This window comes from Phodopus roborovskii, unplaced genomic scaffold (assembly GCF_943737965.1).
Source record: "Phodopus roborovskii unplaced genomic scaffold, PHOROB, whole genome shotgun sequence".
Taxonomy (NCBI): domain Eukaryota; kingdom Metazoa; phylum Chordata; class Mammalia; order Rodentia; family Cricetidae; genus Phodopus; species Phodopus roborovskii.
In genome coordinates this window covers 301837-324854 of record NW_026126597.1, presented here as the reverse complement: position 1 = coordinate 324854, position 23018 = coordinate 301837, and the positions used below count along the sequence as shown (strand labels likewise).

Sequence of the window (23018 nt, the reverse complement as noted above, 5' to 3'; positions counted from 1 at the left end):
CCAAGAACACGAGGCATGCATATGATGTACAGATGTACATGCAGGCAAAACACCCATGTATATCAGTAAACTTTCAAAACAAAACAAAAAACCAAATGGAAGTACTTACTTTAAAGAGCAGTAAAAGCACAATAGCTTCTTCTGGATCTAGATGGATAAGAAAATCAGGAACTTTATCATCAGGGCCTAGTATCGTCTATAATAAAAATAATTACCTTAAAATATGATGACTACTGCTTCTTCCTTATCTCACCCCTTCTTCATCTTCCTTTTCCTTCCTCTTCTTCCTCCCCTTTTTCCTCTTATCCTTTTCTGGTATTAGCTATAAAACCCAGGACACATTGTGAGGCAAGCTCACTCTGTCCCCTAGTCACATCCCCAGCCCTATGTGTTTCTTAATATTTATCACTTTCCAAGATTTTACTTTGTTTTCATGGAAGGGGAAGAATATGAGGAAGACTCCTCTGTTTTTTGTTTTATTTTAATGAAGGGAGTACTAGTAGGAAAAAATTCAGGGGAAATTTTTTAATAAAGCATTTCTAATATCTTGTCTTTGTCTAAATAATGGGGTTTGGATAGGGGGTTTTTCCTCTTAAAAATTTTTTTGTTGTATATTTTGCTAAGCATTTTAAATGAGGAATATAGAGTTTGGTAAAGAATGTTTTAAATATATTATAATGTTGGTTCTCTTCATTGCATTTAAGTTATAATCTTTCTACATGTTTTTTATTCTGTATTAGTTCAGTCAAAGAGTGCTGATCCTTTGAAATCAAAACATCAGTTGGATCTAGAGCGTGCCCATTTTCTTGTTACACAAGCTTTTGATGAGGATGAAAAGGGGAATGTGGAAGATGCCATAGAGTTATATACGGAAGCTGTGGATCTCTGTCTAAAAACCGTAGGTATAGCTATAAATCAAACTTGATGAAATTATGTTAAGAAATTGCTTTCCTTACTTACAAATTTTATTTAATTTGAAGGAACCCCCACATTCTAACATTATAAATAAAACTAATCTTCACTGAAAATGTTGAATAGTACACTAATAATAGAGTTTTATATCTTATTAAAGTTTGGAATCACTAAGCAATTGCTTTTAAAAAATTGTATTTGCTTATTTTTAAACTGCTCAAGGTTATCTTAATAACTAAAACAACTATAAAGAATTCACCATCATGAATCTGTGAATTTAGTATAAGCTTTTTTTTTATTTTATACAGTAAAAAGTAAAGTAGTGGTTTAGGAGATCTTCATTAACTTGCAATATAAAATCTATGTGCTGAGTGGCTCTTAGTACTCCCTGATGGACCTTGGTTGAGATGCTTAACTTCAAGGGGCATCTAGTACTCAAAAAAGCACAGTGCATTTGGGAGGAGGATGAGATAAAGTAGTAGAGGGTGTTCCCATTGTCTTTTATTTTATATGCCAACTTTTGGGCAGGCTGTTGTGATCAGAAAAACCATCTGCCTAGATTTCTATAACCCTGGAGAATATAGATGAGTGCTGGACTCCTCAGGTTCCTCCTCCTCAGCCTTCCATGGTACATATTTATACATTTATGGTTTAGTTAGCTCTTGTCTACAGAAATGGCTTCTAAGTTCACCCTAGTGACACTATTCAACATGGTTTTAAGTGATAACTTCTAAAGACAAATAAAATGTCCTTATTTACTCATAATTTAATTTTTCATAAAAATTTATGTTAAATAAATTAAAGAACTATGCTTTAGAATGTCTGTCTCTTTCTCTTAAGTCTTATGAAACTGCTGATAAGACTCTGCAAAATAAATTGAAACAGTTGGCTCGACAGGCACTAGATAGGTGAGTTTTGCTACTCAAATTCTTATCAATGGATAGCATGAGTTGTGCTTTTTTTTTTAACATAACATCTTAATGTGTGGTAAAGGTCTAAATGTTCCTCTATAAGCTAAGACTTAGAAGGCTACCCTTTTTCACTGACTAAATTTACCTTCTCTAACTAACTCCTTGCCTTAGACCAGATAAGTAGCCCATCCATTAGTCAAGAAGCCTTTTAATTTTTGCTATTAGAAAACAGAACTATCTGTGATATTTGATTTGTTTTATTTCCCTGGCAGTTTTTATAGCTTGAACCCAAGATCTTGTGCATGCTGTTCAAACCTTCTACCACTGAGCTGTATTTCCAGCCCCCAACAGTCATAGTTCAAATGGAATACTTACTGTGTTGTGCAAGACAACCTTTTCAGAAAGCCCTCCAGAGTTACTATTAAAAGATAAACATTGAGAATGGCCTTGCATCCATTCCCAACATCACACTGTATGTGTTGCCTTCATCTCAAGCTTGTGTCATTTCTGAGACCTGCTATAAGCATTTAATTTGAAGTTGAGTCTCTCCTACATTTTCATTCTGATTGCTCTGCTTGTTTTAATGTTCTTTTCCATTGTTATTAACCTATTGTGGAATATATGAAAAGAGAGTCTGTTGTATATGTATTACATTTAACCTTCATCCAATAAATGGATGCTTGTGAAGACAGAATTTTGCTTACTTTGTTCAGTGCCTAAGTAAGCACGTTGAAGAATGCCTAACATAGATGTGTTCAGTAAGTATTTGCTGAGTGAATGGGTCTGTGTAAGTGAATTATGACTCTTTCAAGAGTTGATATAGAAAACCACTTTCTTGGAAAGGAGGAATTTCATCTATTTCTAGGATGTGAATTTTTGAAATGACTTTAGTCTGAAGCTCTACCTATGTTCTAGACCTTTCATTGAGGTATAACTCCTCCCTTATCTACTGCTAAGCTTTAGTTTATTTACCCAAATTCATGAAAGCACTTGACACAGCTGCCTTCTCCAGTTTCCATGACATGGGGGTTCACATGTTCACCAGACATAGTTGCTTTCTCCATCATGATTTCTTTTACTAGCTATAATCATAGTTGATTTTTATACTTTTATAGATAAACCATCCAGGATTTCTGAGACCATCCTAAGCAATGATAAATGGGGTGGGGTGTCAGAGAGTCCTTTGGGGATCTGTTGAAGATTAAGAATCTTCTTTCTAGGAAAATGTACAGCTAGTGTTCTTGGCATATAGTTTTGGAGTATTATAAGACTCATGAAGCCAATGTGTGGATCTTAGGTTAAAAACTTTTTTAGCTTGTTAGTTCTTTGACAGAACAGTCAAAATCTCCTTGCATATCATGTGATGCCTTCTGTGATGACAGAAGATGCTTTCCTCTCACCTCATCTCCTGCTGTCTCTCCTTTGTACTTTTTACAGGGCCTGTATCCATCCTTTTGAAGTTGCCATAGCTTGCTCTGCTGTTTAATACTCTTGCACATTGTATGTTTCCTCACTGCAGATGAATTCCTCTAAGACTCAAGCATTAAGTCTAAGCATCCTTCCCTTGATTCACCCTCTTTTCTTGGTCATTATGGCTATTATTTCTTTTGAGTATTCATTTGAATGAAATGCTTCTGTTCTGGCATCTATTGTTTTGATGAAGTTGCCTCTTTATCCACAAAATCTTTTTAAAATATATACATATTTGTTTATGTATTATGTATACAGTATTCTGCCTGTATGTCTGCCTACAAGCCAGAAGAGGGCACCAGATCTCATTACAGGTGGTTTCTGAGAATTGAATTCAGGACCTCTGGAAGAGCAGCCAGTGCTCTTAACTACTGAGCATCTCTCCAGCCCCTTATCCACAAAGTTTTAAGGATAGGATTTCTACACTGTTATATACCCTTTACTTTGTATAGTGTCTGACATATAATAAACATGTTCATTTAAGTAGTACTTACAAAATATGTGCAGTAGCTTACATAGAGAAATTTTGATGAGTATGTAAGGATTTAATGGACTGATTTTACATTAGGATGCTTTACTAACTTGAAGTAAGTTTTGTGTCCTGTAAATTTAAGTGAAACTTAGAGGTAGGAGGATCAGGACTTCAAGGCCAGACTGCTAGATAGCAAGTCAGAGACCAGCCTCTTTATGAGACCCTGTCTCATAAAAAACAAAAGCCTAAGTGTAAGACGAAAACTAGAACAGTTCTTCTGTACTTCTGTTTTAGAGCAGAAGCATTGAGTGAACCTTTGACAAAGCCGTTTTGTAAACTTAAGTCAACAAATATGAAAACGAAGACTCCTCCAGTAAGAACACATTTTCCTCTAGGACCTAATCCTTTCCTTGAAAAACCTCAGCCATTTATAAGTCCACAGTCATGTGACGCCCAAGGACAAAGATATACAGCAGAAGAAATAGAAGTGCTCAGGTAAATCCACTTGTGCCTCAAGGTAATGAAACTTTAACCAGAAGCAGTGCAGACCATTTCATTCTGAATTACCTTCAGATCTTTGTTGTGATGTTATTTAACTGTGCATTATATCATATATCTGCAAGTAGAGTAGAACCAACCAACTTGTTTTAGTGTTAGCATTCTTTTCCTAGCCTTTTTTTTTTTTTTTTTTTTTTTTTTTTAAAGTTAATCCTGGTACTCTGCATAATTGAGTCCTGAAAATTGGGGAACATAGCAGTTATGTTAGGCTGCTAATGCTCTGTGCACTTGTATAACCACAACTCTCATGGGGCCGGAGGGTTACTTTGAAATAGCCAGCAAAAATCTAGAGTTGAAAATTTCCACCCTTTTTTGGGGTGCACCATCACCACCTGGCTGCTTTTTAATTTTTTTACAAGTTTAAAAGAAATGAAAACCAGAATTATGACAAAGAACACTTTGTCAAACCTAAACTGTATATTATGTCAATCTTTACAGAAAATGTTCACAGACTCTTGGTCTAGGCAGACAGCTTACTGTATTTGATAGCAGCCTTGGGGGCTATTAAAAATTCAAAGCCTGAGATTGTCATAGCACTTGCCTGAAATCCCAACACTCTGCGGGCAGGAGACTTATAAATTCAGGTTCAAGGTCAGCCTGGGCTACAGAGGAGACCCTGCCTCAAAAACCAGTAGCAGCAAGCCTCACAATAATGTAGAACTCCTTTACTGTCTTCTGAATCAGTTGATGAGTTGAAAGAGGATAAATCTTTGAGCTAGCTGGTTGTTCTTGAGTTGGGCAGTTTACATAGGTGTTAGTTTTAAATTTACCTAAGATTGAGCTGAAAAAAAAAAAAAAAAAAAAAAAAAAAACAGTGTTTCCTCTTTGGTCACAGCCTTCCAGAGCATCTTCCTTTCTTCCTGAAAATTTTAGTTATACATCTATTACCCTGGTTCCTTTGCCTAGAAAAAATAGTATGTGAATAGACACAGTACAAAACAAAACAACAACAAAAAGTTTCCTTTTAAAGGTGAGGCTATAGTTGAGTATTTAGTTAGGGTTGCTGTTACTATGATAAAATACCATAACCAAAGCATTTTAGGGAGGAAAGGGTTTATTATTCAGCTATGTTTCAACATCACTGTTCATCATCCAAGAAGTCAGGACAGGAACTCAAGTAGGGCAGGAACCTGGAGGCAGGAGCTGTTATAGATGGCATGGAGGGGAGTTGCTTACTGGCTTGCTCTTCTGGGCTTGCTCAGCCTGCTTTCTTATAGAATGCAGGACACCAGCCCAGTGAAGGCACCATCCACAATGGACTTGGCCTTCCCCAATCAATCATTAAGAAAATAACCTACAGGCTCACCTGCAGCCTGATCCTAAGGAGGTATTTCCTCTATTGAAGCTATACAGTACAGTGAGAATTTATCATTTTGGCTACTCAGCATCTATATGCTACTTTTATATATACATTTGAAATCCTACACTGTATTAAAAGAACTCTCTCAAAATACAGCTATCCTTCATACAAGTGAAAGTGAGTATACAGTGTCCCAACAGTTATTGTATCCGTTGCTGACTGCATAAATCTTCATATTCACTGAATATTACTACCCAAAGACAACTACTCTTTCAAAAAAAAAAAAAAAAAAAAAAAAAAGACAGATGTGTAAGAATGAAATAGTTACTAAACATGGTGGCATGTGTAGCAGTTTTGAGTTCAAGGGCAGTCTGATAGCCTGGGTTACATAGTGAAACCCTATCTCAGTTAAACAACAACAAATAACCCCCCAAAAGGAAGTAGTTAATATGCATAAAACATGCAGAGCCTCTGCAAACCTCACTGAATTTGTTGACAGATCATAGCTGTTTCTATGACACTTTCTTCTTCCAGGACTCATCCATATTCCCATAGCATAAAATAGGAAGATCACATTTTTCAGCATTTACTGTATTTTTGTTGTTGTTGTTTGCTTGCTTGGTTAGTTTTTAGTTTTTCGAGTCAGGATTTCTCTGTTTAGCCTTGGCTGTCCTGGAGCTCACTCTGTAGACCAGGCTGACCCCAAACTCATAGAGATCCACCTGCCTCTGCCTCTGTGTCCCAAGTGCTGGGATTAAAGTGTGTGCCACCATTCCCCAGCTTGATTTTAAATCCCCAAATAGCTAATCTATTGTTTTGTTTCTTTGGGCTTAGGATAGAGTTGGCTTTCTATCCTTGGACACAAAGGATTATGTTAAGACAATTGTTTTGTAGAGGATGTCAGGTTGGTTGTTTATGTTTTTTTTTTCATTACTGGTGCTATTAATTAAACTTTTACACACAAGAGGCAAAAAACGATGCCACTGTGCTGCACCACAAGTCCAGGAAGTAAATGTAAAAAGAATGTTTGTATTAAAGTGAATCCAATGATAACAGTTTCTCTCTGGTATTTCTCTTATCAAAATTGTCCAAATAAAGATCTGAACACCAAGAAATTGTCAATTTCACACAGTATCATACTTTGTCACTGAAATGTTACCTTTGGTATTACGTAAAAGACCGAGACGTTATTGTCATTTAAACTTAAGAGTTTAACTGATATTGGTGATTAAGATAGACTTGAAAACTTACATCTTTTTCTTGTGCCTTATAGGACAACATCAAAAATAAATGGTATAGAATATGTTCCTTTCATGAGTGTTGATCTGAGGGAACGTTTTGCTTATCCAATGCCTTTTTGGTAAGTAAGCATGTTTAACTTTAACTTCCAAGATCATTTTAAAAATTTTGATTTAATTCATAGTCTTGAAATTAAATTTTATATACAAAGTTGGTTGGAAAAGAGGAGTATTTGTGGGAAACAGGTGGAAAACTAAGAGGTCCAAATAAAAATCTGAACAACATGAAGTTGTCAGTTTGATTTAGTACCATGATAGAGTACCACAATATCACATTTATTTAATGGTTTGGTTATGGACTCATAGAGATTTTTTTAAAACCTAACATTATAAACACAGTGCTTAATATAATACTTAGTAAGTCAGTATTGAGCAAACATTTGTCCAATTAATGATTGGATCACAATAGAAAAAAGTATAAGTGTTTGAGATGTACTCAAATACCTATAAAAAAGATCCTGGTATTTTAATCAGGAGAGTAAATCACTCTAGTATGTGCTGTATGTATTTATTCACTCTAGTATGTGGTTATATTTAAGGAGATGTAAGTTTGTGGTTTCAGTTTATATGTAGCAAATTAAAATAATTACATCTCTCATGTTATAATATCCAAAAGAAAAATATGATGTGATCAATAAAATTTTGGGGCAATTTAATAATATAATTGGAAAAGTAAAACATGAAATACAGAAATGCCTTTAATTTACAGGAGATCAGTGTATTCAGGGTGGTGTGGCCATAGACAAAAGCACCTTTAATTTAGGAATTGCTGTTCCTAAATTGGAACTCCTAAATTCCATAGTTGGAAATCCTCCCCTTTTCTTTTTTGTGTAATTATTTGCTTAATACATATCCTTTAATGGAAATTGTAAACTTCATAAAGACAGAGACCATGTTTGTTTAATTAAGTCCTAGCACAATATCTGTTATATAGTAACAGGATTTATTCAGTGAATTAAATTTGAAGAATAGATGATTACCAAACAAGCAGCAATATTTTTGTCATCTAAATTATTTTACTTAGAAAATAATCAAAAGAAAAAAATAATTTTAAACATTTTAAAATTCATTTAAAAGAAAAAGGGTTCCATAATTTAGCTTAATTTCGAGTAGTGGTCCTCAACCTTCCTAATGCTGTGACCCTTTAATATAATTTTTCATGTTATAGTGATCCTCAACCATAACATTATTTCATTGCGACTTCATAACTGTAATTTTGCTACTGTTATGAATCATAATGTAAATATTGGATATGCAAGATATTTTATGGGTGATTAGGACCCACAGATTGAGAACCACTGATTTTAAAAAACCTTTTTTTGGTATTCTGGTGATATGTTAACCTTTAAATCATAAGCATTATATTTTTAAAAATACTTTTAATAGCCTTATGAGTCTAAAAAAAGAAATGTGTTTAATACAGACTTTAATTACTCAATGATTTGAGAGAATACTATGGAATCTTAAATATATTCTGTGTATCTGTTATATGGAAAGTTAATAATGGGTGAGTAATAAAATTATAGGTTTGAATTAGCTTTGATTTTCTCCCTTACAAGTTTGTGATTGCTGTCTTTAAACTTCTAAGTTCACTCAGCTCTGTTTCTATTTATAATCGGCCCCTAATATTACACAGGTTCTAGCTAAATTGTTATTTGGAACAGTAGAGGTTCAGTGAGGTGATTATCAAAATGTTTGAGAGACCAGGTGTGATGGCACAACTGAGGTCATAGCACTCAGGAGGCAGAGATAGGGTGATCATGTCTCAAAATTTAAAAATAATGAAAAGGTTTTGAGCAGTATTGTAGGCAGTCTTTTCTATTCAAGAGATTTGCAACAACATGGGCTCATAAAAGTCTAGAGGTGTCCTACCTACAGTGAAGAGATTAGTATGTTAGGAGTTTTTAGGTCATACTTGAGCACAAGATCTTTTTTTAATCTAATACTCATCAGCATTCTTGGATAAAAGAATGTTGCACAAATTTGTTTTACTTTGCATATTACATATTATCAAAATCTTTTGAAATCCGAAGAGGTGTTGCCATTGCTGCAGGAAGGTGTAGGAAGGCTTGGGGTTGGGAAGGTAGATGTTTTTTATTTGGTTTGTATGTCGGCTTTAAAGAGGTACTACAGCCCAGAGTGATTATAGTGTAATGGGTGACGTGGTGGATGTGACACCACACACTTGGATTCAAATGTCACTTCTTAGCTTTATGACCTTGGTAACCAGCTTATGCTTTCTCAAAAAGTGCTTATCTCAATAGTTATTTTGAGCATTTAAGTGGAGAATAATACATAAAGCTTGTTGGCATGATGCTTGGTACAGGTCACTGTTTAGTAAATTAGCTAGTCTTTCTGTCCTTTCAAGAGGCAAGGGAAGCATCTGTAACCTAGGGCCTCTGTTAATGACCCATTTTTTTGCTGAGTTTCCTGAACATCATAACTATGCTAAGTTAAATGTTTATAGCATATTTTTAAGTAAATATAAGCTTCTGTCTTCACTTATTTTTTTTTTTTTTAAATCGGAGAAGTTGTTCAGATTGACTGAATTCAAGGTTAAGTGAAAAAGATCTGACTGGTTATTTTAGGGAGACAAAGGTACAGCTATACGATCTCTACACCAAAAAGAATGTTTCATTCTGGCTTCAAGTCATCTTTAAAAATAATTACTATATTCTTTTTTTTTTTTTTTTTTTTTTTGGTTTTCCAAGACAGGGTTTCTCTGTATTGCTTTGGAGCCTGTCCTGGAACTCTCTCTGTAGACCAGCCTGGCCCTCAAACTCACAGAGATCCTTCTGCCTCTGCCTCCTGAGTGCTGGGAGTAAAGGTATACCACCAACGCCTGGCTAAAATTCAATGTATTCTTTTAACTTTTATTGTTACCTCAGTGATAGATGGGGCAAGCTTCCATTATCACCTAAACAGAAAACTACATTTTCTAAATGGGTACGACCAGAAGATCTCACCAACAATCCTACAATGATATACACTGTATCCAGTTTTAGCATAAAGCAGGTAAGTATTTATTTTGTATAATGTTCAGTAAGGTTAGCATTCTAAGGAAATTTGAATATACATTTGATTTTTCTTAGATTGTATATATTTAGATGCATGAGTGTAACTGCAAAACTTTTTTATTCTTCACATTGTTTCCAGCTTGATTTGGTAGCACATACCTATAATCTCAGCACTTGTGGTTCAATGCCATCATGGGCTACATAGTAAGTTTGAGACCAGTTTGCATAACAAAATAATTCTCAAAATGAGACAAAAAATTTGTTAGTTTTTTTTTCTTCTGAGACAGCATTTTGCTCTTTTACCCAAGTTTGCCTTAAACTCAGTAATCACCAGTATCAGCTTCCCAAGTAGCTGAGATTATAGTGCATTCTGTACATTCTGTCTTTAACATTGAGAAAATAATGTAAGAAACTGTTCTGAGAAATTACAGGTTTTTTTTTTCAATATTGGGAATTGCATTTGGTGTCATGTGCATGCTAGGCAGTCAGCCTGTCACTCAGCTACAACCCCAGCCCCAATTATAGACTTTTGTATTTGTAGATGTGAAACTTGAGAATTGAATTTCACCCTGTAATTACAGCTTCAGGGTATCTAATGCTCTCTTTTGCCCACCATGAGTTTCCATACTCCATGTGCACATGTAGCCCAAAATAGACACAGAGGCACATAAACACACGCGCACACACATACACACACACACACGCACCCACCCTAAGGTATCCATTGAGATACTTTTTCTAGGATTTGTTTGAATAAAATATGTGAGTTGGTAGTATGGCATTTTTATTTCCTATTTGAATGATAATTAAGATACTTAATATAAAAGCTAAAATGGTAGGTGTTGTAATTTCTAAAGAGTGCCATTGGAGTTCAAGTGGAGGGTTTTTTCATTGGGGTGGAAGGATTGTAAAAAGGGGATTTGGGGGGGGGGAGACCAGCCTCTGGGGACAGGAGCAGTGGGAAAGAGGAAACAGGGGTGGGGGGGGCAGATAGAGAGAGGGAGAGAAAGAGAGGTGGGGGGGATAGGAGGTGGGCAGGGCCCTTTTAAAAGGGAATATGGTGAATAGGCACAGAGGGTGCTCTTAGTGGCAGCAGTTGAGGGTGTATCTTGTCAGAACTCCAAAGACAGGCCAGTACAAATGCCCAAATACTAATAGTAGGTGTAAGGTGTAGCAGTAGGTGTAAGGTGTAAATATTGTTCAAATGTTGAAATTACATGAATGGAAGAATATGTGGTTCTTATTAACAGACAATAGTATCAGATTGTTCCTTTGTGGCATCATTGGCTATCAGTGCAGCTTATGAGAGACGATTTAATAAGAAGCTGATTACCAGGTAAATTTTTGTGTTTGTCCTTCATACAATTGTTACTTAATTGGAGATTTAAAACTTAGACTATATGCAGGTGTAGAAGGTGGAGATTGTGACCCTCCTGTGGAGGTTAAACAAGTGATTCCTGAATGTGGGAACTGCTTCTAAAACAGTAAGAACATACTCATATGTAGCAAAGTAATGCACGTGGAATGTGTTTTAAAATTGATGTAATCAAAGGAGAAAGCATCTCCTATTAATACTTTTTAATTTAAACTATATAGTAAGTTAGCTACTAGATACCTATGGTTATTGAGCAATTGAGGTTATGTTGAGTTAAGATGTGCTGCAAATGCAAGATGTACATGAGATCTCGAAAACATAGCATACAAATGTAGTATTGGAAAATATCTCTTAAGTATGGAGTATATGTTGAAATCATAATTGGATTAAGCAAAATGTTATTAGAATTAATTTTATGTTTAACTTTTTTGTTTGTTTTTGTTTTTGGAGACAGGGTGTTTACATTGCCTGGCTGGCCTGGAACTCACTGTGTAGACCAGGCTGGCCTGGAACTTAGAGAAGTTTACCTGATCTTGCTTCCCTAGTGTTGAGTGCTTTTCATCTTTAACTTTTAATATGGCTAACAAGGAAATACAAAATGACATGCATTTCTGTTGATTATAACAGCTTTAAAATGTATTGAAATGTTTCTGAATTTTTTTCAGTTTTTGAAAGTTATTAAATTTAAAACCACTCAGTATAATTAGAACCAGTTTTTTTTATTTAGCTTGTCCTAAGATTTAAAGATAAAGCAGATAGTCCTTAGTTTCAGTTATTTGCTGTATAAAGAAACAGTTTGGAGTGTGCTTGATTGATGCAGTATATTTGAAAAGAAAATTGGTAGGGAAAGTTCTTACAGTATCTCATTTTATAATTAAAAAAATTTAAATACATATGGATAGATATTTTGCATGTATATCTGTGTACCACATGCCGTTTGTGCAACTTTGTTATTTATTAATTACAAGATTATGGGTGTTGTGCCTTTAATCCCCACACAAAAGTTGTCTGGGACAGGGGTGGTGGTATAGTGCCCTTGGAGATTAGATGGGTCTGGAGTTACAAATGGTCATTAGTCACCATGTGGGTGCTAGGAACTGATCCCAGGTACTCTTCAAAAGCAACAAGTACTTTTAAGGCTGAGCCATCTCTCTAGAATTCATTATATACTTTAATTTTATGTACCTTTATTAGAATTGTGCTTAATAGTGCTTAGTAAAATGATCTTTACTTCTTAAAACCAATGATAAAAGGTAATTTAAACTGGCTTAAAATATATTCAGTATGTGTTTTGTTAAAACATATAGTTAAAAATTGAGCTCAGCTAATAAAGGGCTTGCCTAGTGTACATGAGACCCTGGGTTCAATCCCCAGTACTGTATAAACTTGTCATGATGGAGCACACCTATATTCCCACCACTCTGAAGTGGAAGAAAAAAGAACAGAAATTTAAAATCTTCCTCTACTGTATAGTTAAGAGCCAGCCTGAAGTATGAAAATTTATGTTCTAGTGTATTAAAATCATATTTTCCTAAGTTGGGAGTGGTGGTACATCTGGGAGGCTGAAGCAGGAGGCTCATGAATTCCAGACCAGCCTGGCTACATATTGAGACCCTATCTCAAAAGGGAAACTAAAGCCAAGAAATATTTAAAATATTAAAATAGCCTTAGGGTCCTTTTTATAAAGTTGGGAAGAAAATAATATTTATAAATGAATAGCATGTTTAAAATATAAAGTCATATATTAGTTGATGTCAAATATTAACATTGGTATTTTAATGCCTATTTTCCTTTCCAAAAGCATAATTTACCCACAGAATAAGGATGGCGAACCAGAGTACAATCCCTGTGGAAAGTATATGGTAAAACTTCACCTCAATGGTGTCCCAAGAAAGGTGAATGTCTCTTTTCCTTCCCAATCCCTACTTCCACCTCCTCTTTCTTCACCTCCTTTCCCTTGACTCTTGAAGGGGGAAAAAACTATGAAAAGTTGACCGAGTAAAGATTTTTGAAGTCAGTTTGGTTGATTTGAATATGTGATATGTTGTACTTACTGCTACCAATAGATTCCTTTGTTAATAATTAAAAAAAAAACAAGTATAACATTTTTAAAGATTTAATTGTGTGTGTGTGTATGTGTGTGTGTGCAAAAGTTCTAATAAAGAATTGCTAATGATTAAACATTTTTAACCTGATCAAATTTTTGTTTTGTTTCCTTTTGCTGACAGGGTGTGGTTAATTCTGGCCTTGCAATACTTCACTCTCCTTGAAAACAATGGGAAGGCTCTTTAACTTTTGATTAAAAGGAAATGAGGATCAGCCAGATAGTTTCATGGGTTAAAGCACTTCCCTTGCAAGGATATGAGTCCGATCCTTGGAATGTAAAAGTGGAAGGAGACTGAGTTACTTCACTCCTGTCTGGACATGTACTTACACATGTATATATGTATCATGCACATTCACACATAACAATAATAATTTTTTAAAATTATTAGTTAATAAAATTATCAATCAAGTAAAAAATGCTTTACTCCCAGTATTCAGCGAACAAAGGCAGCCAGTTTGAGGCCATTCTAGTCTACATAGTGAGTTCATGCCACTCAAGACTACATAGTGAGACCCTGACTCAAAAAAAAAAAATAATAATAATAATAAGTTGATTAAGGAAACCTGATAACCTGTTAATCAGTTTGTTAGATCAGAAGAGTTCATAAATAGTCATAACACAATATAAGAAGCCTTTATTTCCCTTGTGAAATATATACAGTTTTAAGTCACATTACTCTGGTATCTTTTACCAGTCTGAACTACATAATAGGGCCTTCCTTGTATAGTTAGCATTCTCTAGCACTTGTCTACTCCCAGTTCCATGCATCAAATTCAGCATCACCTAGGAGCTTTTAGAATTATAGAATTTCAGGCCTTCTTTCAGATGTACTGAATCAGAGTTTCAGTTTTTAAAAAGATTTACTCATTGTATTATGTATGTGGGTGCTTTGCTTTCATGCATATCTGTGCACCACTTGTGTGCAGCACCTGAGCAGACCAGAAAAGGCCATCAGATCCTCTAGAGCAGTGGATCTCAACCTGTGGGTTGTGACACCTTTGAGAGTCAAATAATTGCCTTTTCACAGGGGTCACATACCAGATGTCCTGCATATCAGATATTTATGATTCATCATAGCAGAATAATTACAGTTATGAAGTAGCATGGAAATAATTTTATGATTGGCGTATACGTGAGGAACTGTGTCAAAGGGTTGTGGTATTAGGAAGATTGAGAACTACTGCTCTAGAACTAGAGTTAGACTATTGTGAGCTGACATGTGGGTGCTAGGAATAGAACTCAGGCCCTCTAGAAGAGCAGTCAGTGCTGTTAACCACCAAGCCCTCTCTCTTGTCTCTGGAATCATTTTAACAAAAATACCTGGTGACTGAGGCTGAAAATCAAAGTTCAGTAAAATTCAAATCTTAGTGTGCATAGAATTACCTGTGGGCATTGATTACTGTGGCTCATCTCCAAGTATGTATGTTTTGGTAGAGCTGAGGATTGAACTTACTAGGGCCTTGCTCATGGTAAAGCAAAAGTTCTGTCTCTAAGCTGTATTGACTCCCTAGTTTAACACATTTACTTTAATTTTGAGACAAGAGATCACCAATTTACAGTTATCACTGAACTCATGCTTGCATCCATGTAGACCTTGAACTTGTAATCCTGTAGCCTAGATTATAGGCCTGTAATACCACCCTTGGCTCACTTTCTCATTTAGTGGGTCTAGGATGAGACCAGACCTTGCCTTTCTAAGAGGCTCAGTGCTAATCCTGATGCTGACACTGTAGTTTGGGAAAACTTTAGAATCACTTTGATTATGTAAAAACCTAACCTCTTCAGGAGTCTTTCAATGTTGAACATGGTGGTACATGCCTATACCTAGCACTCAGGAGGTGGAGGCAGGAGGATAGCTAGTTATAGGCCAGCCTGGGCTACATAGCCTGTCTGAAAGAAACATTTTGAAGTAATAATCTTTGTACTATTCTTAGATTAAAATTCTTCTTTTATCCCTGTCTTCCAAATAATTTTAATGTTAGATACCATATTTTTTGTGGTATTTCTTGCTCAGTTATTTAAATGCAATTTTTAGCTATAGTATTCTACTTTTATAATCATATATAGTATGAATATTTTATAGGGTTAGATAAATAGCAAGGCTTTTTTATAATTTTAAATATAGTGTACATTCTAAGATCCCTAATAGTTTTGATTTATTTATATACATACACATCTGTCATGTGTAATTAGTGGCTTACTTGTCAGTGAGATTAGCTTGTAAGATTGAATAAAGACATTGTATTAAAATCATCAGCATTTTATAAAGGTGTTGTTGTATTGTGGCTTTATTGATACAAAGTTGGCTTTTTTTTAATCTTGAGATTTAAAAAATTTTTTTGCTTAAGAAAGGTAATGTTATTTTTCTGCAGGTGATAATTGATGATCAGTTACCTGTTGATCATAAAGGAGAATTGCTGTGTTCTTATTCCAACAATAAAAGTGAATTATGGGTGTCACTTATAGAGAAAGCATACATGAAAGTTATGGGAGGATATGATTTTCCAGGATCCAACTCAGTAAGTCATGGGTTTATGTTACACACACACTTATGCTGCCTAATACATTTTAAAGTGGAAAAGTTATAGATGGTTTTGTTTATGGGAAAATAAAGCAGGTTATCAATCCCTGAGAATTATGAACAGTTTTCTTATGATAAGGGTACATATTTTCTTATGCAAAGATAGCACATTGTGTAAATTATGTATACAGTAAAGCCTGAAATATGTGAGTCTGCTGTTACATTGAGATACAGAGCAGTGTGTGTTTCCAGGTCAAAGAGGGATGGGTGTGTATCATATTGATAGTCTTATGTATATCTTTGTTATTTCAGGTACAAGGAATTGTTTTCTAGCCATCACTAATATAACCTGTAAAATTTAATTGTGTGCCACAGAGTCCTTCATTTGCATGAGATAAACTATTAGATTTAAGCTGTAATTTAGTCAAATTGACATAAACTTTAAATTTTGATAATAACCAGCCTTAGAAGTATTAACCTGTCTTCATTGTGTGTCTGTCATGTAACAGTTATAAAGTCACCTCTTAGCTGGGTGGTGGTGACATCTTTAATCCCAGCACTCAGGAGGCAGAGACAAGTGGATCTCTGAGTTCAAGGCCAGCCTGGTCTACAGAGCTAGTTCCAGGACAGGTTTTAAAGCTACAGAGAAACCCTAGAGAGAGAGGGAGAGGTTGTGAGGGAGAGGGAGGGAGGGAGGAAGGGAATGAGTCACCTCTTGGGGTTTGTAAAGAATGAGTCAGTGGGTGATGGCATAGTCTTTGGGAGACTTAGGTGAGATTGCTGTAACACTGGGCTACATAGTAACTTCAGGATGAGATATAAGATCCTGTGGACATAGAAAACATAAATTTTATAAATTGCAGATCACCCATCATTTGTATGTGGTATGGTTCCTTGCCTAAATGGAGACCTTGTTCACTATTTAGGATCGTAGAATGCATGGCAGTGAATGTAAAGGTCACGCTTAAATAAATTAGATATTAGCAGTTTTACTTCCCAACCTGCATGTTCAATTATGCTCTTTCAGATACTTGTAGTTTAGCTTTGTAATTCATGACTGTTGGATTTTGGTTTTGTTTTTTAGATGGTGTCTTTCTGTGTAGCCCTTGCTGTCCTGGAACTGGCCATATAGACCAGGCTGGCCTTGAACTCACAGAGATTTTCTGCATCTGCCTCCATCATGCCCACCTAACTTTACTGCCTTTTTATTCAACTTAGAGAAAGAAAGAGTAAGAGTGTATGTAACATGCTAGAACTGGCTGTTGGTTGTAAAAATTGACTGTGTAGTAGAAATTTGTCATTAAAGCAATCTGTTGTGTTGCATTTTGAATCTTTTCATATTTACCATAAAAATCCTTTATGAGGTTGGATTAGCAGTAAAGAGCACTTGTTGCTTTTGTAGAGGACCTGAGTTCTATTCCCAGCTCCCAACATGCCAGCTCCCAGCTGGAACTCCAGTTCCAGAGGATCTGATACCTTTTCTGGCCTCCATGGGCACCAGGTAACATGTGGTGCACAGACATGCACATACACATAAATATTAAAAAAAACTCTCATGAATTCAGAGAGCAGAAAAGCAACTTTATCTTCAGCTTTATACTTATGAAGATCATTATGCCAAATCAATAGCTCTTCTGGGGATTATTAACATCCTAAAAACACTGACAGTTCTGAACTGTGTTTGTATTTCAGAATATTGATCTGCATGCACTGACTGGGTGGATACCAGAAAGGATTGCGATGCATTCAGATAGCCAGACTTTCAGTAAGGATAATACATTCAGAATGCTTTATCAACGGTAATTGTGTTTCCCTCCCTTTCTCCATTCCTGTTTAAAGGCATCATGCTTTATTTAGAGATTGCAGAAGCTGTCACCTTTTGTTTTTTGAGACATGTGGGTCAACTTGCAACTTGTGATCTTCCTGCCTCAGCTTTCTGAGTGCTGGGATAACCTCTGCACACACTGCCTCCAACAGGAGCAGTCACTTTATGTGTGTGCTACTGTCAGCCTTAGTTATCTTCAGTCATGGGCACAATTAATCCAAATTTTAGATAATCCATAGTAATTGAATGTGGAATGTGGGAAAGCCATTTGCTCTTGCTAGGTACTTACAAATTTGAGGGAAAGTTGGAGAAGAAGTCTTGAGAGTTTAAACTGCAAATAGGTAATTTATATGGAGGTTTTGGGAAATTCTCCAAACCATAACAAACATACAGTATAAAAAACAAGAAACCCTGTGATTTGGTAAAAAAAAAAAAAAAAAAAAAAAAAAAAAAAGCCAGATCTCTTTTGGAGATGTAAATTTGGTATTTCACACCTGCATCCTTATTTGTATTCGTTGTTTGTTCTTCATTGATGGATTTATGCCTGGGAATTAAGCTGTCCTAGAAAATAAAATGAAAGAAAGGAAAAACAGTAATTCATCTTTTAAAATAGCCAGTTAGTTTTCTAGCTAAGTTTTCATGTAAGTCAGTAGTCAGTAAGAGAGATAATAGGATCAGAGATTTGAAATGTATCTTCCTCTAACTTGTTGTCTCTGGGGCCTTTGCAGATTTCACAAAGGTGATGTCCTCATCACTGCATCAACTGGAATGATGACTGAAGCTGAAGGGGAGAAGTGGGGCCTGGTTCCCACACATGCATATGCTGTTTTGGATATTAGAGAGTTCAAGGTTAAGCCTTACAATTTTATTATTTTCATGGATGATAAGATGTTATAATATTGCAATGATGATCAGACTTTTAGAGCCATTCTACTAATGAAAGCAACTTGGCTTCTACCATTGGAAATTAGGAGATGCACAGGGGAAAATGACATGCAGTGACAATACAGATAGTGACAACAGAACAGAATGTCATTACACCTTTTCCTTTCCCATAAAAGTTACCACAGTTGAGACGAATACACAGCTGGCATGCTGCTGTTTTGGATTAGTCACGGTAGCAAGCTCTAGGGTATAGAAGATACATGTCTGTGAAAGGAAATGTAGGAAGATGGCTAAGAATAAGAGTCTTTGAGCACATGCATTTCTCTTCCTTGAAGTCTTTGCATGCTCTCAGGCCTTTTATGACCTTTCTCAATATAATATGTCCTTAGGCTAAGGTCTTTGAATGTGTGGCCTTACTACCTCTCAGGTTATTATTATTTTTAAATGGAAAATTGATGCGTTCTCTGTAATAGAAGATATGAGTGCCTGATAGAGAGATGTGATAATCGGCAAAAACAGTACCCATTATTTGTAAATTAAACTAAATGTGAAGTTGGCACACAGAAATATATATGAATATATAGTCCAAGATATAATCAAAGAAATTTGTCTGTGATTTTGTTGTTTACGCAGACATGAAAGTATTTACAGAAGCCTAGATAATATGGTCTACTATAGAGCTAGACGATATTGTATCTGTTTGTCTTGCTCCTAGGGCCTTCAGGAAGAAATAGGAGATTAAATCAAACACAGGAGAAAATGGCGCAACAGGAGACATAAAATGTGTGAGGCTGTTGTTAGCTTAAGGGAGCAGCATACAGTTTGACAAGCCTGTTTTTGAGACAGGGTTTTGCCATGTATTCCAGGCTAGCCTTGAACTCCTAACTGTTCTGCCCAGCCTCCCAAGTACTGGGATTACAGGTACATGCCACCATGCCTGGCTCTTTTTTTTTTTTTTTTCCAGTAAAAGTATATTATAAAATAATGATTTAAAAAATATAGGGATGTAAGGAGTAAGGGTTTTCTGCCCGCCGCTGGTCTTGTCCCGCCACCACGCCAGCCCCAATTAACACACTGAAACTCTGTATTTGATATAATGCTGTTGGCCAGGTACTAGTTTCTTATTGGCTAGCTCTGTCTTAAGTATTAACCCATTTTTATGTATTTCCACGTGGTCTTATCGGGGAGAGGCGGCTGGCGGTTCTGCTCTCTCCAGACTCTCCATCTTGACTCCTCCTTCCTACTTCCTCTCTCCTCCTTGTCTCCTAGTCCCTCCTATCTTCCCTTTCTATTGGCCAACAGTGCTTTATTCATTAACCAGTATGAGAAACATATTTACAGAATGACCATTTCCCATCATAGGAAGTATATAAACTAGTGCCATAAGTATTTGTCATTAATAGATATTGTGTACTGTACATAATTATATGTACTATTCTTGTTACAGTTGATCTTTCAAACAACAAGTACATAGTACTTAACAGTAGTAACTGTTATTCGTAATATTTTGGCCAATGGTTGTGTGTTCAGTATTTGTGTGTGTGTATTTATCTGTATCTAACATGCTTACATGCTCTGTCATCTTCAATTCCATTTCTCATCCTCCATTTCTTATATTTTTGGTTGTGAGCCTAGCCTTTAACAGCTGAGCCATTTCTCCAACCCTCCTTTTTTTCTATGATTTCTCCTGAAGGAGAAGTTTACTCTAAGACACATTCATGGTTCCAGCCCCTCTCTTTCCAGTCCACACAAGCCTTTCAGCATTTCTTAACCTATCTTTAGGCTTTCTCCTTTGCTGGGAATAACTAGAATTTGTATATTGCAGCATATGCCTAATTTTCTTTCCAATATTCTCTTGCATTTTTTCCTCTTTTCTGGGCCCTTTCTGTTTATCAGTAAAAATCTTCAATCATATGCCTCTGGAAAGTTTAGCAGAAATTTCTACTCCTTTATGCTCCCCTTTTAGAAAGTGTCGGTGTGAATTGAGAATTGGTACTTGATAAGTAATCAAAGTTTATTTTAAGAGGATTATAACTAATAATATGGTAAATCTCTTTCAATTTAATGGTATCCTTTGTTGTTATCTTGTTGTTTTGATTTGTCTTTTAATATAGGGCTTGCGATTTATCCAGTTGAAAAATCCTTGGAGCCATTTACGCTGGAAAGGAAGGTACAGTGAAAATGATGTGAAAAACTGGACCCCAGAATTGCAAAAGTATTTAAACTTTGATCCCCGAACAGCTCAGAAAATAGATAATGGTAAATATCTCTTTGTAACTTTAATACCATTTGGGAGTGGGAGAATGCATGTGTGTGTATGCTTATGAAGGTCACGGTTCACCATCAGGTGTCTTCCTCTGTTGCTCTCCACCTTACTTTTTGAGAACAAGGTGTCTCACTGAACAAGGAGCTTACTGATTGGCTAGCCTTGTAGCCAGCATGACCCTAGGACTCTATGGTCCTTGCCTCCCCAGCACTGGGAGTATAAAGACACACTTGGCATGCCAGGCTTTTATATGGATGCTGGAGATGGAACACAGGTGCTCAGGCTTGTGCAGTAAGCACTTTTCTGAATGAGCCATTTCCCCAGCCTATTCACTTTTTTAATGTATGTCTTGCCTGCATGTATGTGTGTGCACTAGATGTGTGCAGAAATCATAAGAGGGCTTCAGACCCCCTGGAACTAGAGTTACAGATGGTGTGAGCCATTGTGTGGTTCTAAATCTAAGTGCTCAAGAGCAGCAAGTGCTCTTAACACTCAACTATCTCTGTAGCTCCTCCAGTCCTTCAGTATCATTTCTAATAACCCGTCTTTTCAAAATGAGATACCCGTATCAAGAGTGTCCAGTTTTTATTTTATGTATAGGTATTTTGCCTGCATGTATATCTGTGCACTGTATGTGTGCTTGGTGCCCTTGGAGGTGGATCCCTGAAACTGGAGTTAAAGAGGTGTAAGACCATCATGTGGTGCTGGATTGAATCTGGGTCCTCTATAGAGCAGCCAGTGTTCTTAACTACTGAGCCCTTTCTCCAGGCCCTTACTTACTTATTGCTAACATACTTTTTAGATTAACAAAGACATTTAATTTTTAGGAATATTTTGGATTTCCTGGGATGATCTTTGCCAGTATTATGATGTAGTTTATTTGAGTTGGAATCCAGCTCTTTTTAAAGAATCAACTTGCATTCACAGGTAAGTTTTTTTATACATTTCAGAGTATGATTTTCTTTCTATATTTGAAAGATTTAAAAACTTTAAAATTTATGTGGGAAATGGGAATGGGGTTTTGCACATGAGTGCATATGCTTGGAAGGCCAGAAGAGGATGTTGGATTCTCTGGAGCTGGAATTACAGGCAGTTGTGAGCCACCTAATGTGGGTGCTGGAAATTGAACTCAGGTCATCTACAGGAACAGTACATGCTCTTAACCACAAGCTGTCTCTCCAGTGCCTAGTCTCTACATTAAAAAATTTAAATACAATGATCAATTCAGAAGAACCATCCACCCCTCTTTTTGTCATTCCCAGTAGGCATTTTTTCTATATACTTATTACACAAACAACTTTTTTAAAGGATGAAACAAACAAATAAAATCCTGATAGCTATGCTGAATAATGGTGGCTCATCCCTTTAATCTCACTCAGTACTTGGAAGGCAGAGATCTCTGGGTTCAGGGCCCTTCTGGTCTACATAGTGAATTCTAGGACAGCCAAGGGTATACAGAGAAACACTGTCTTGAAAAATAATAATTAATAATTAAAAATCCTAATAGCTTAATTGCATTTGAAACACATCACTTTTTAAAATAGTGTTTAAAAGTTTAGCAGTGGGCTGGAGAGATGGCTCAGCAGTTCAGTTAAGAGTTCTTGTTTCTCCTGCAGAGAACCCAGGTTCAATTCCCAGCACCCACATAGTAGCTCACAGTCATCTATTAGCTCCAGTTCCAGAGGATCAGATGCCCTCTTCTAAACTCCGCAGGCACCAAGCACATATACTGTGCACATATGTAGGCTAAACATTCATACACATAAAATAAAAAATGAGTAAATATCAGAAAAGTTATAACTTTAAAACAGTTTAGCTGTATGAGAAATTTAATCATTGCTGTATTTTTGTTGATTTTATCTTTTAGTACTTGGGATGCTAAACAAGGACCTGTGAAAGATGCTTATAGCCTGGCCAACAACCCCCAGTACAAACTGGAGGTGCAGTGTCCACAAGGGGGTGCTGCAGTTTGGGTTTTGCTTAGTAGACACATAACAGACAAGGTGGGTAGGATACCTTCTAATGACACAATCAACACAGAAATTCTTTCAAGTATAATTAACTGTTAGATCCATAGTTTTATCACTAGCCAGATCCATTT

General features: G+C 36.0%; 1 protein-coding gene across 1 annotated transcript in view; it reads left to right on the top strand.

The window, feature by feature from the left end:
* Positions 1-23018, top strand: part of Capn7 (calpain 7) — a 37688-nt gene that overhangs the window by 8321 nt on the left and 6349 nt on the right. Inside the window, exons 3-15 of the mRNA XM_051204762.1 lie at positions 741-898; positions 1753-1820; positions 4060-4260; positions 6897-6983; positions 9810-9936; positions 11189-11274; positions 13115-13208; positions 15793-15939; positions 17634-17740; positions 18495-18615; positions 20766-20910; positions 21745-21844; positions 22785-22920. Coding sequence (XP_051060719.1) covers positions 741-898; positions 1753-1820; positions 4060-4260; positions 6897-6983; positions 9810-9936; positions 11189-11274; positions 13115-13208; positions 15793-15939; positions 17634-17740; positions 18495-18615; positions 20766-20910; positions 21745-21844; positions 22785-22920 — 1577 coding nt within the window. The remainder of the gene's footprint in view (positions 1-740; positions 899-1752; positions 1821-4059; positions 4261-6896; positions 6984-9809; positions 9937-11188; positions 11275-13114; positions 13209-15792; positions 15940-17633; positions 17741-18494; positions 18616-20765; positions 20911-21744; positions 21845-22784; positions 22921-23018) is intronic.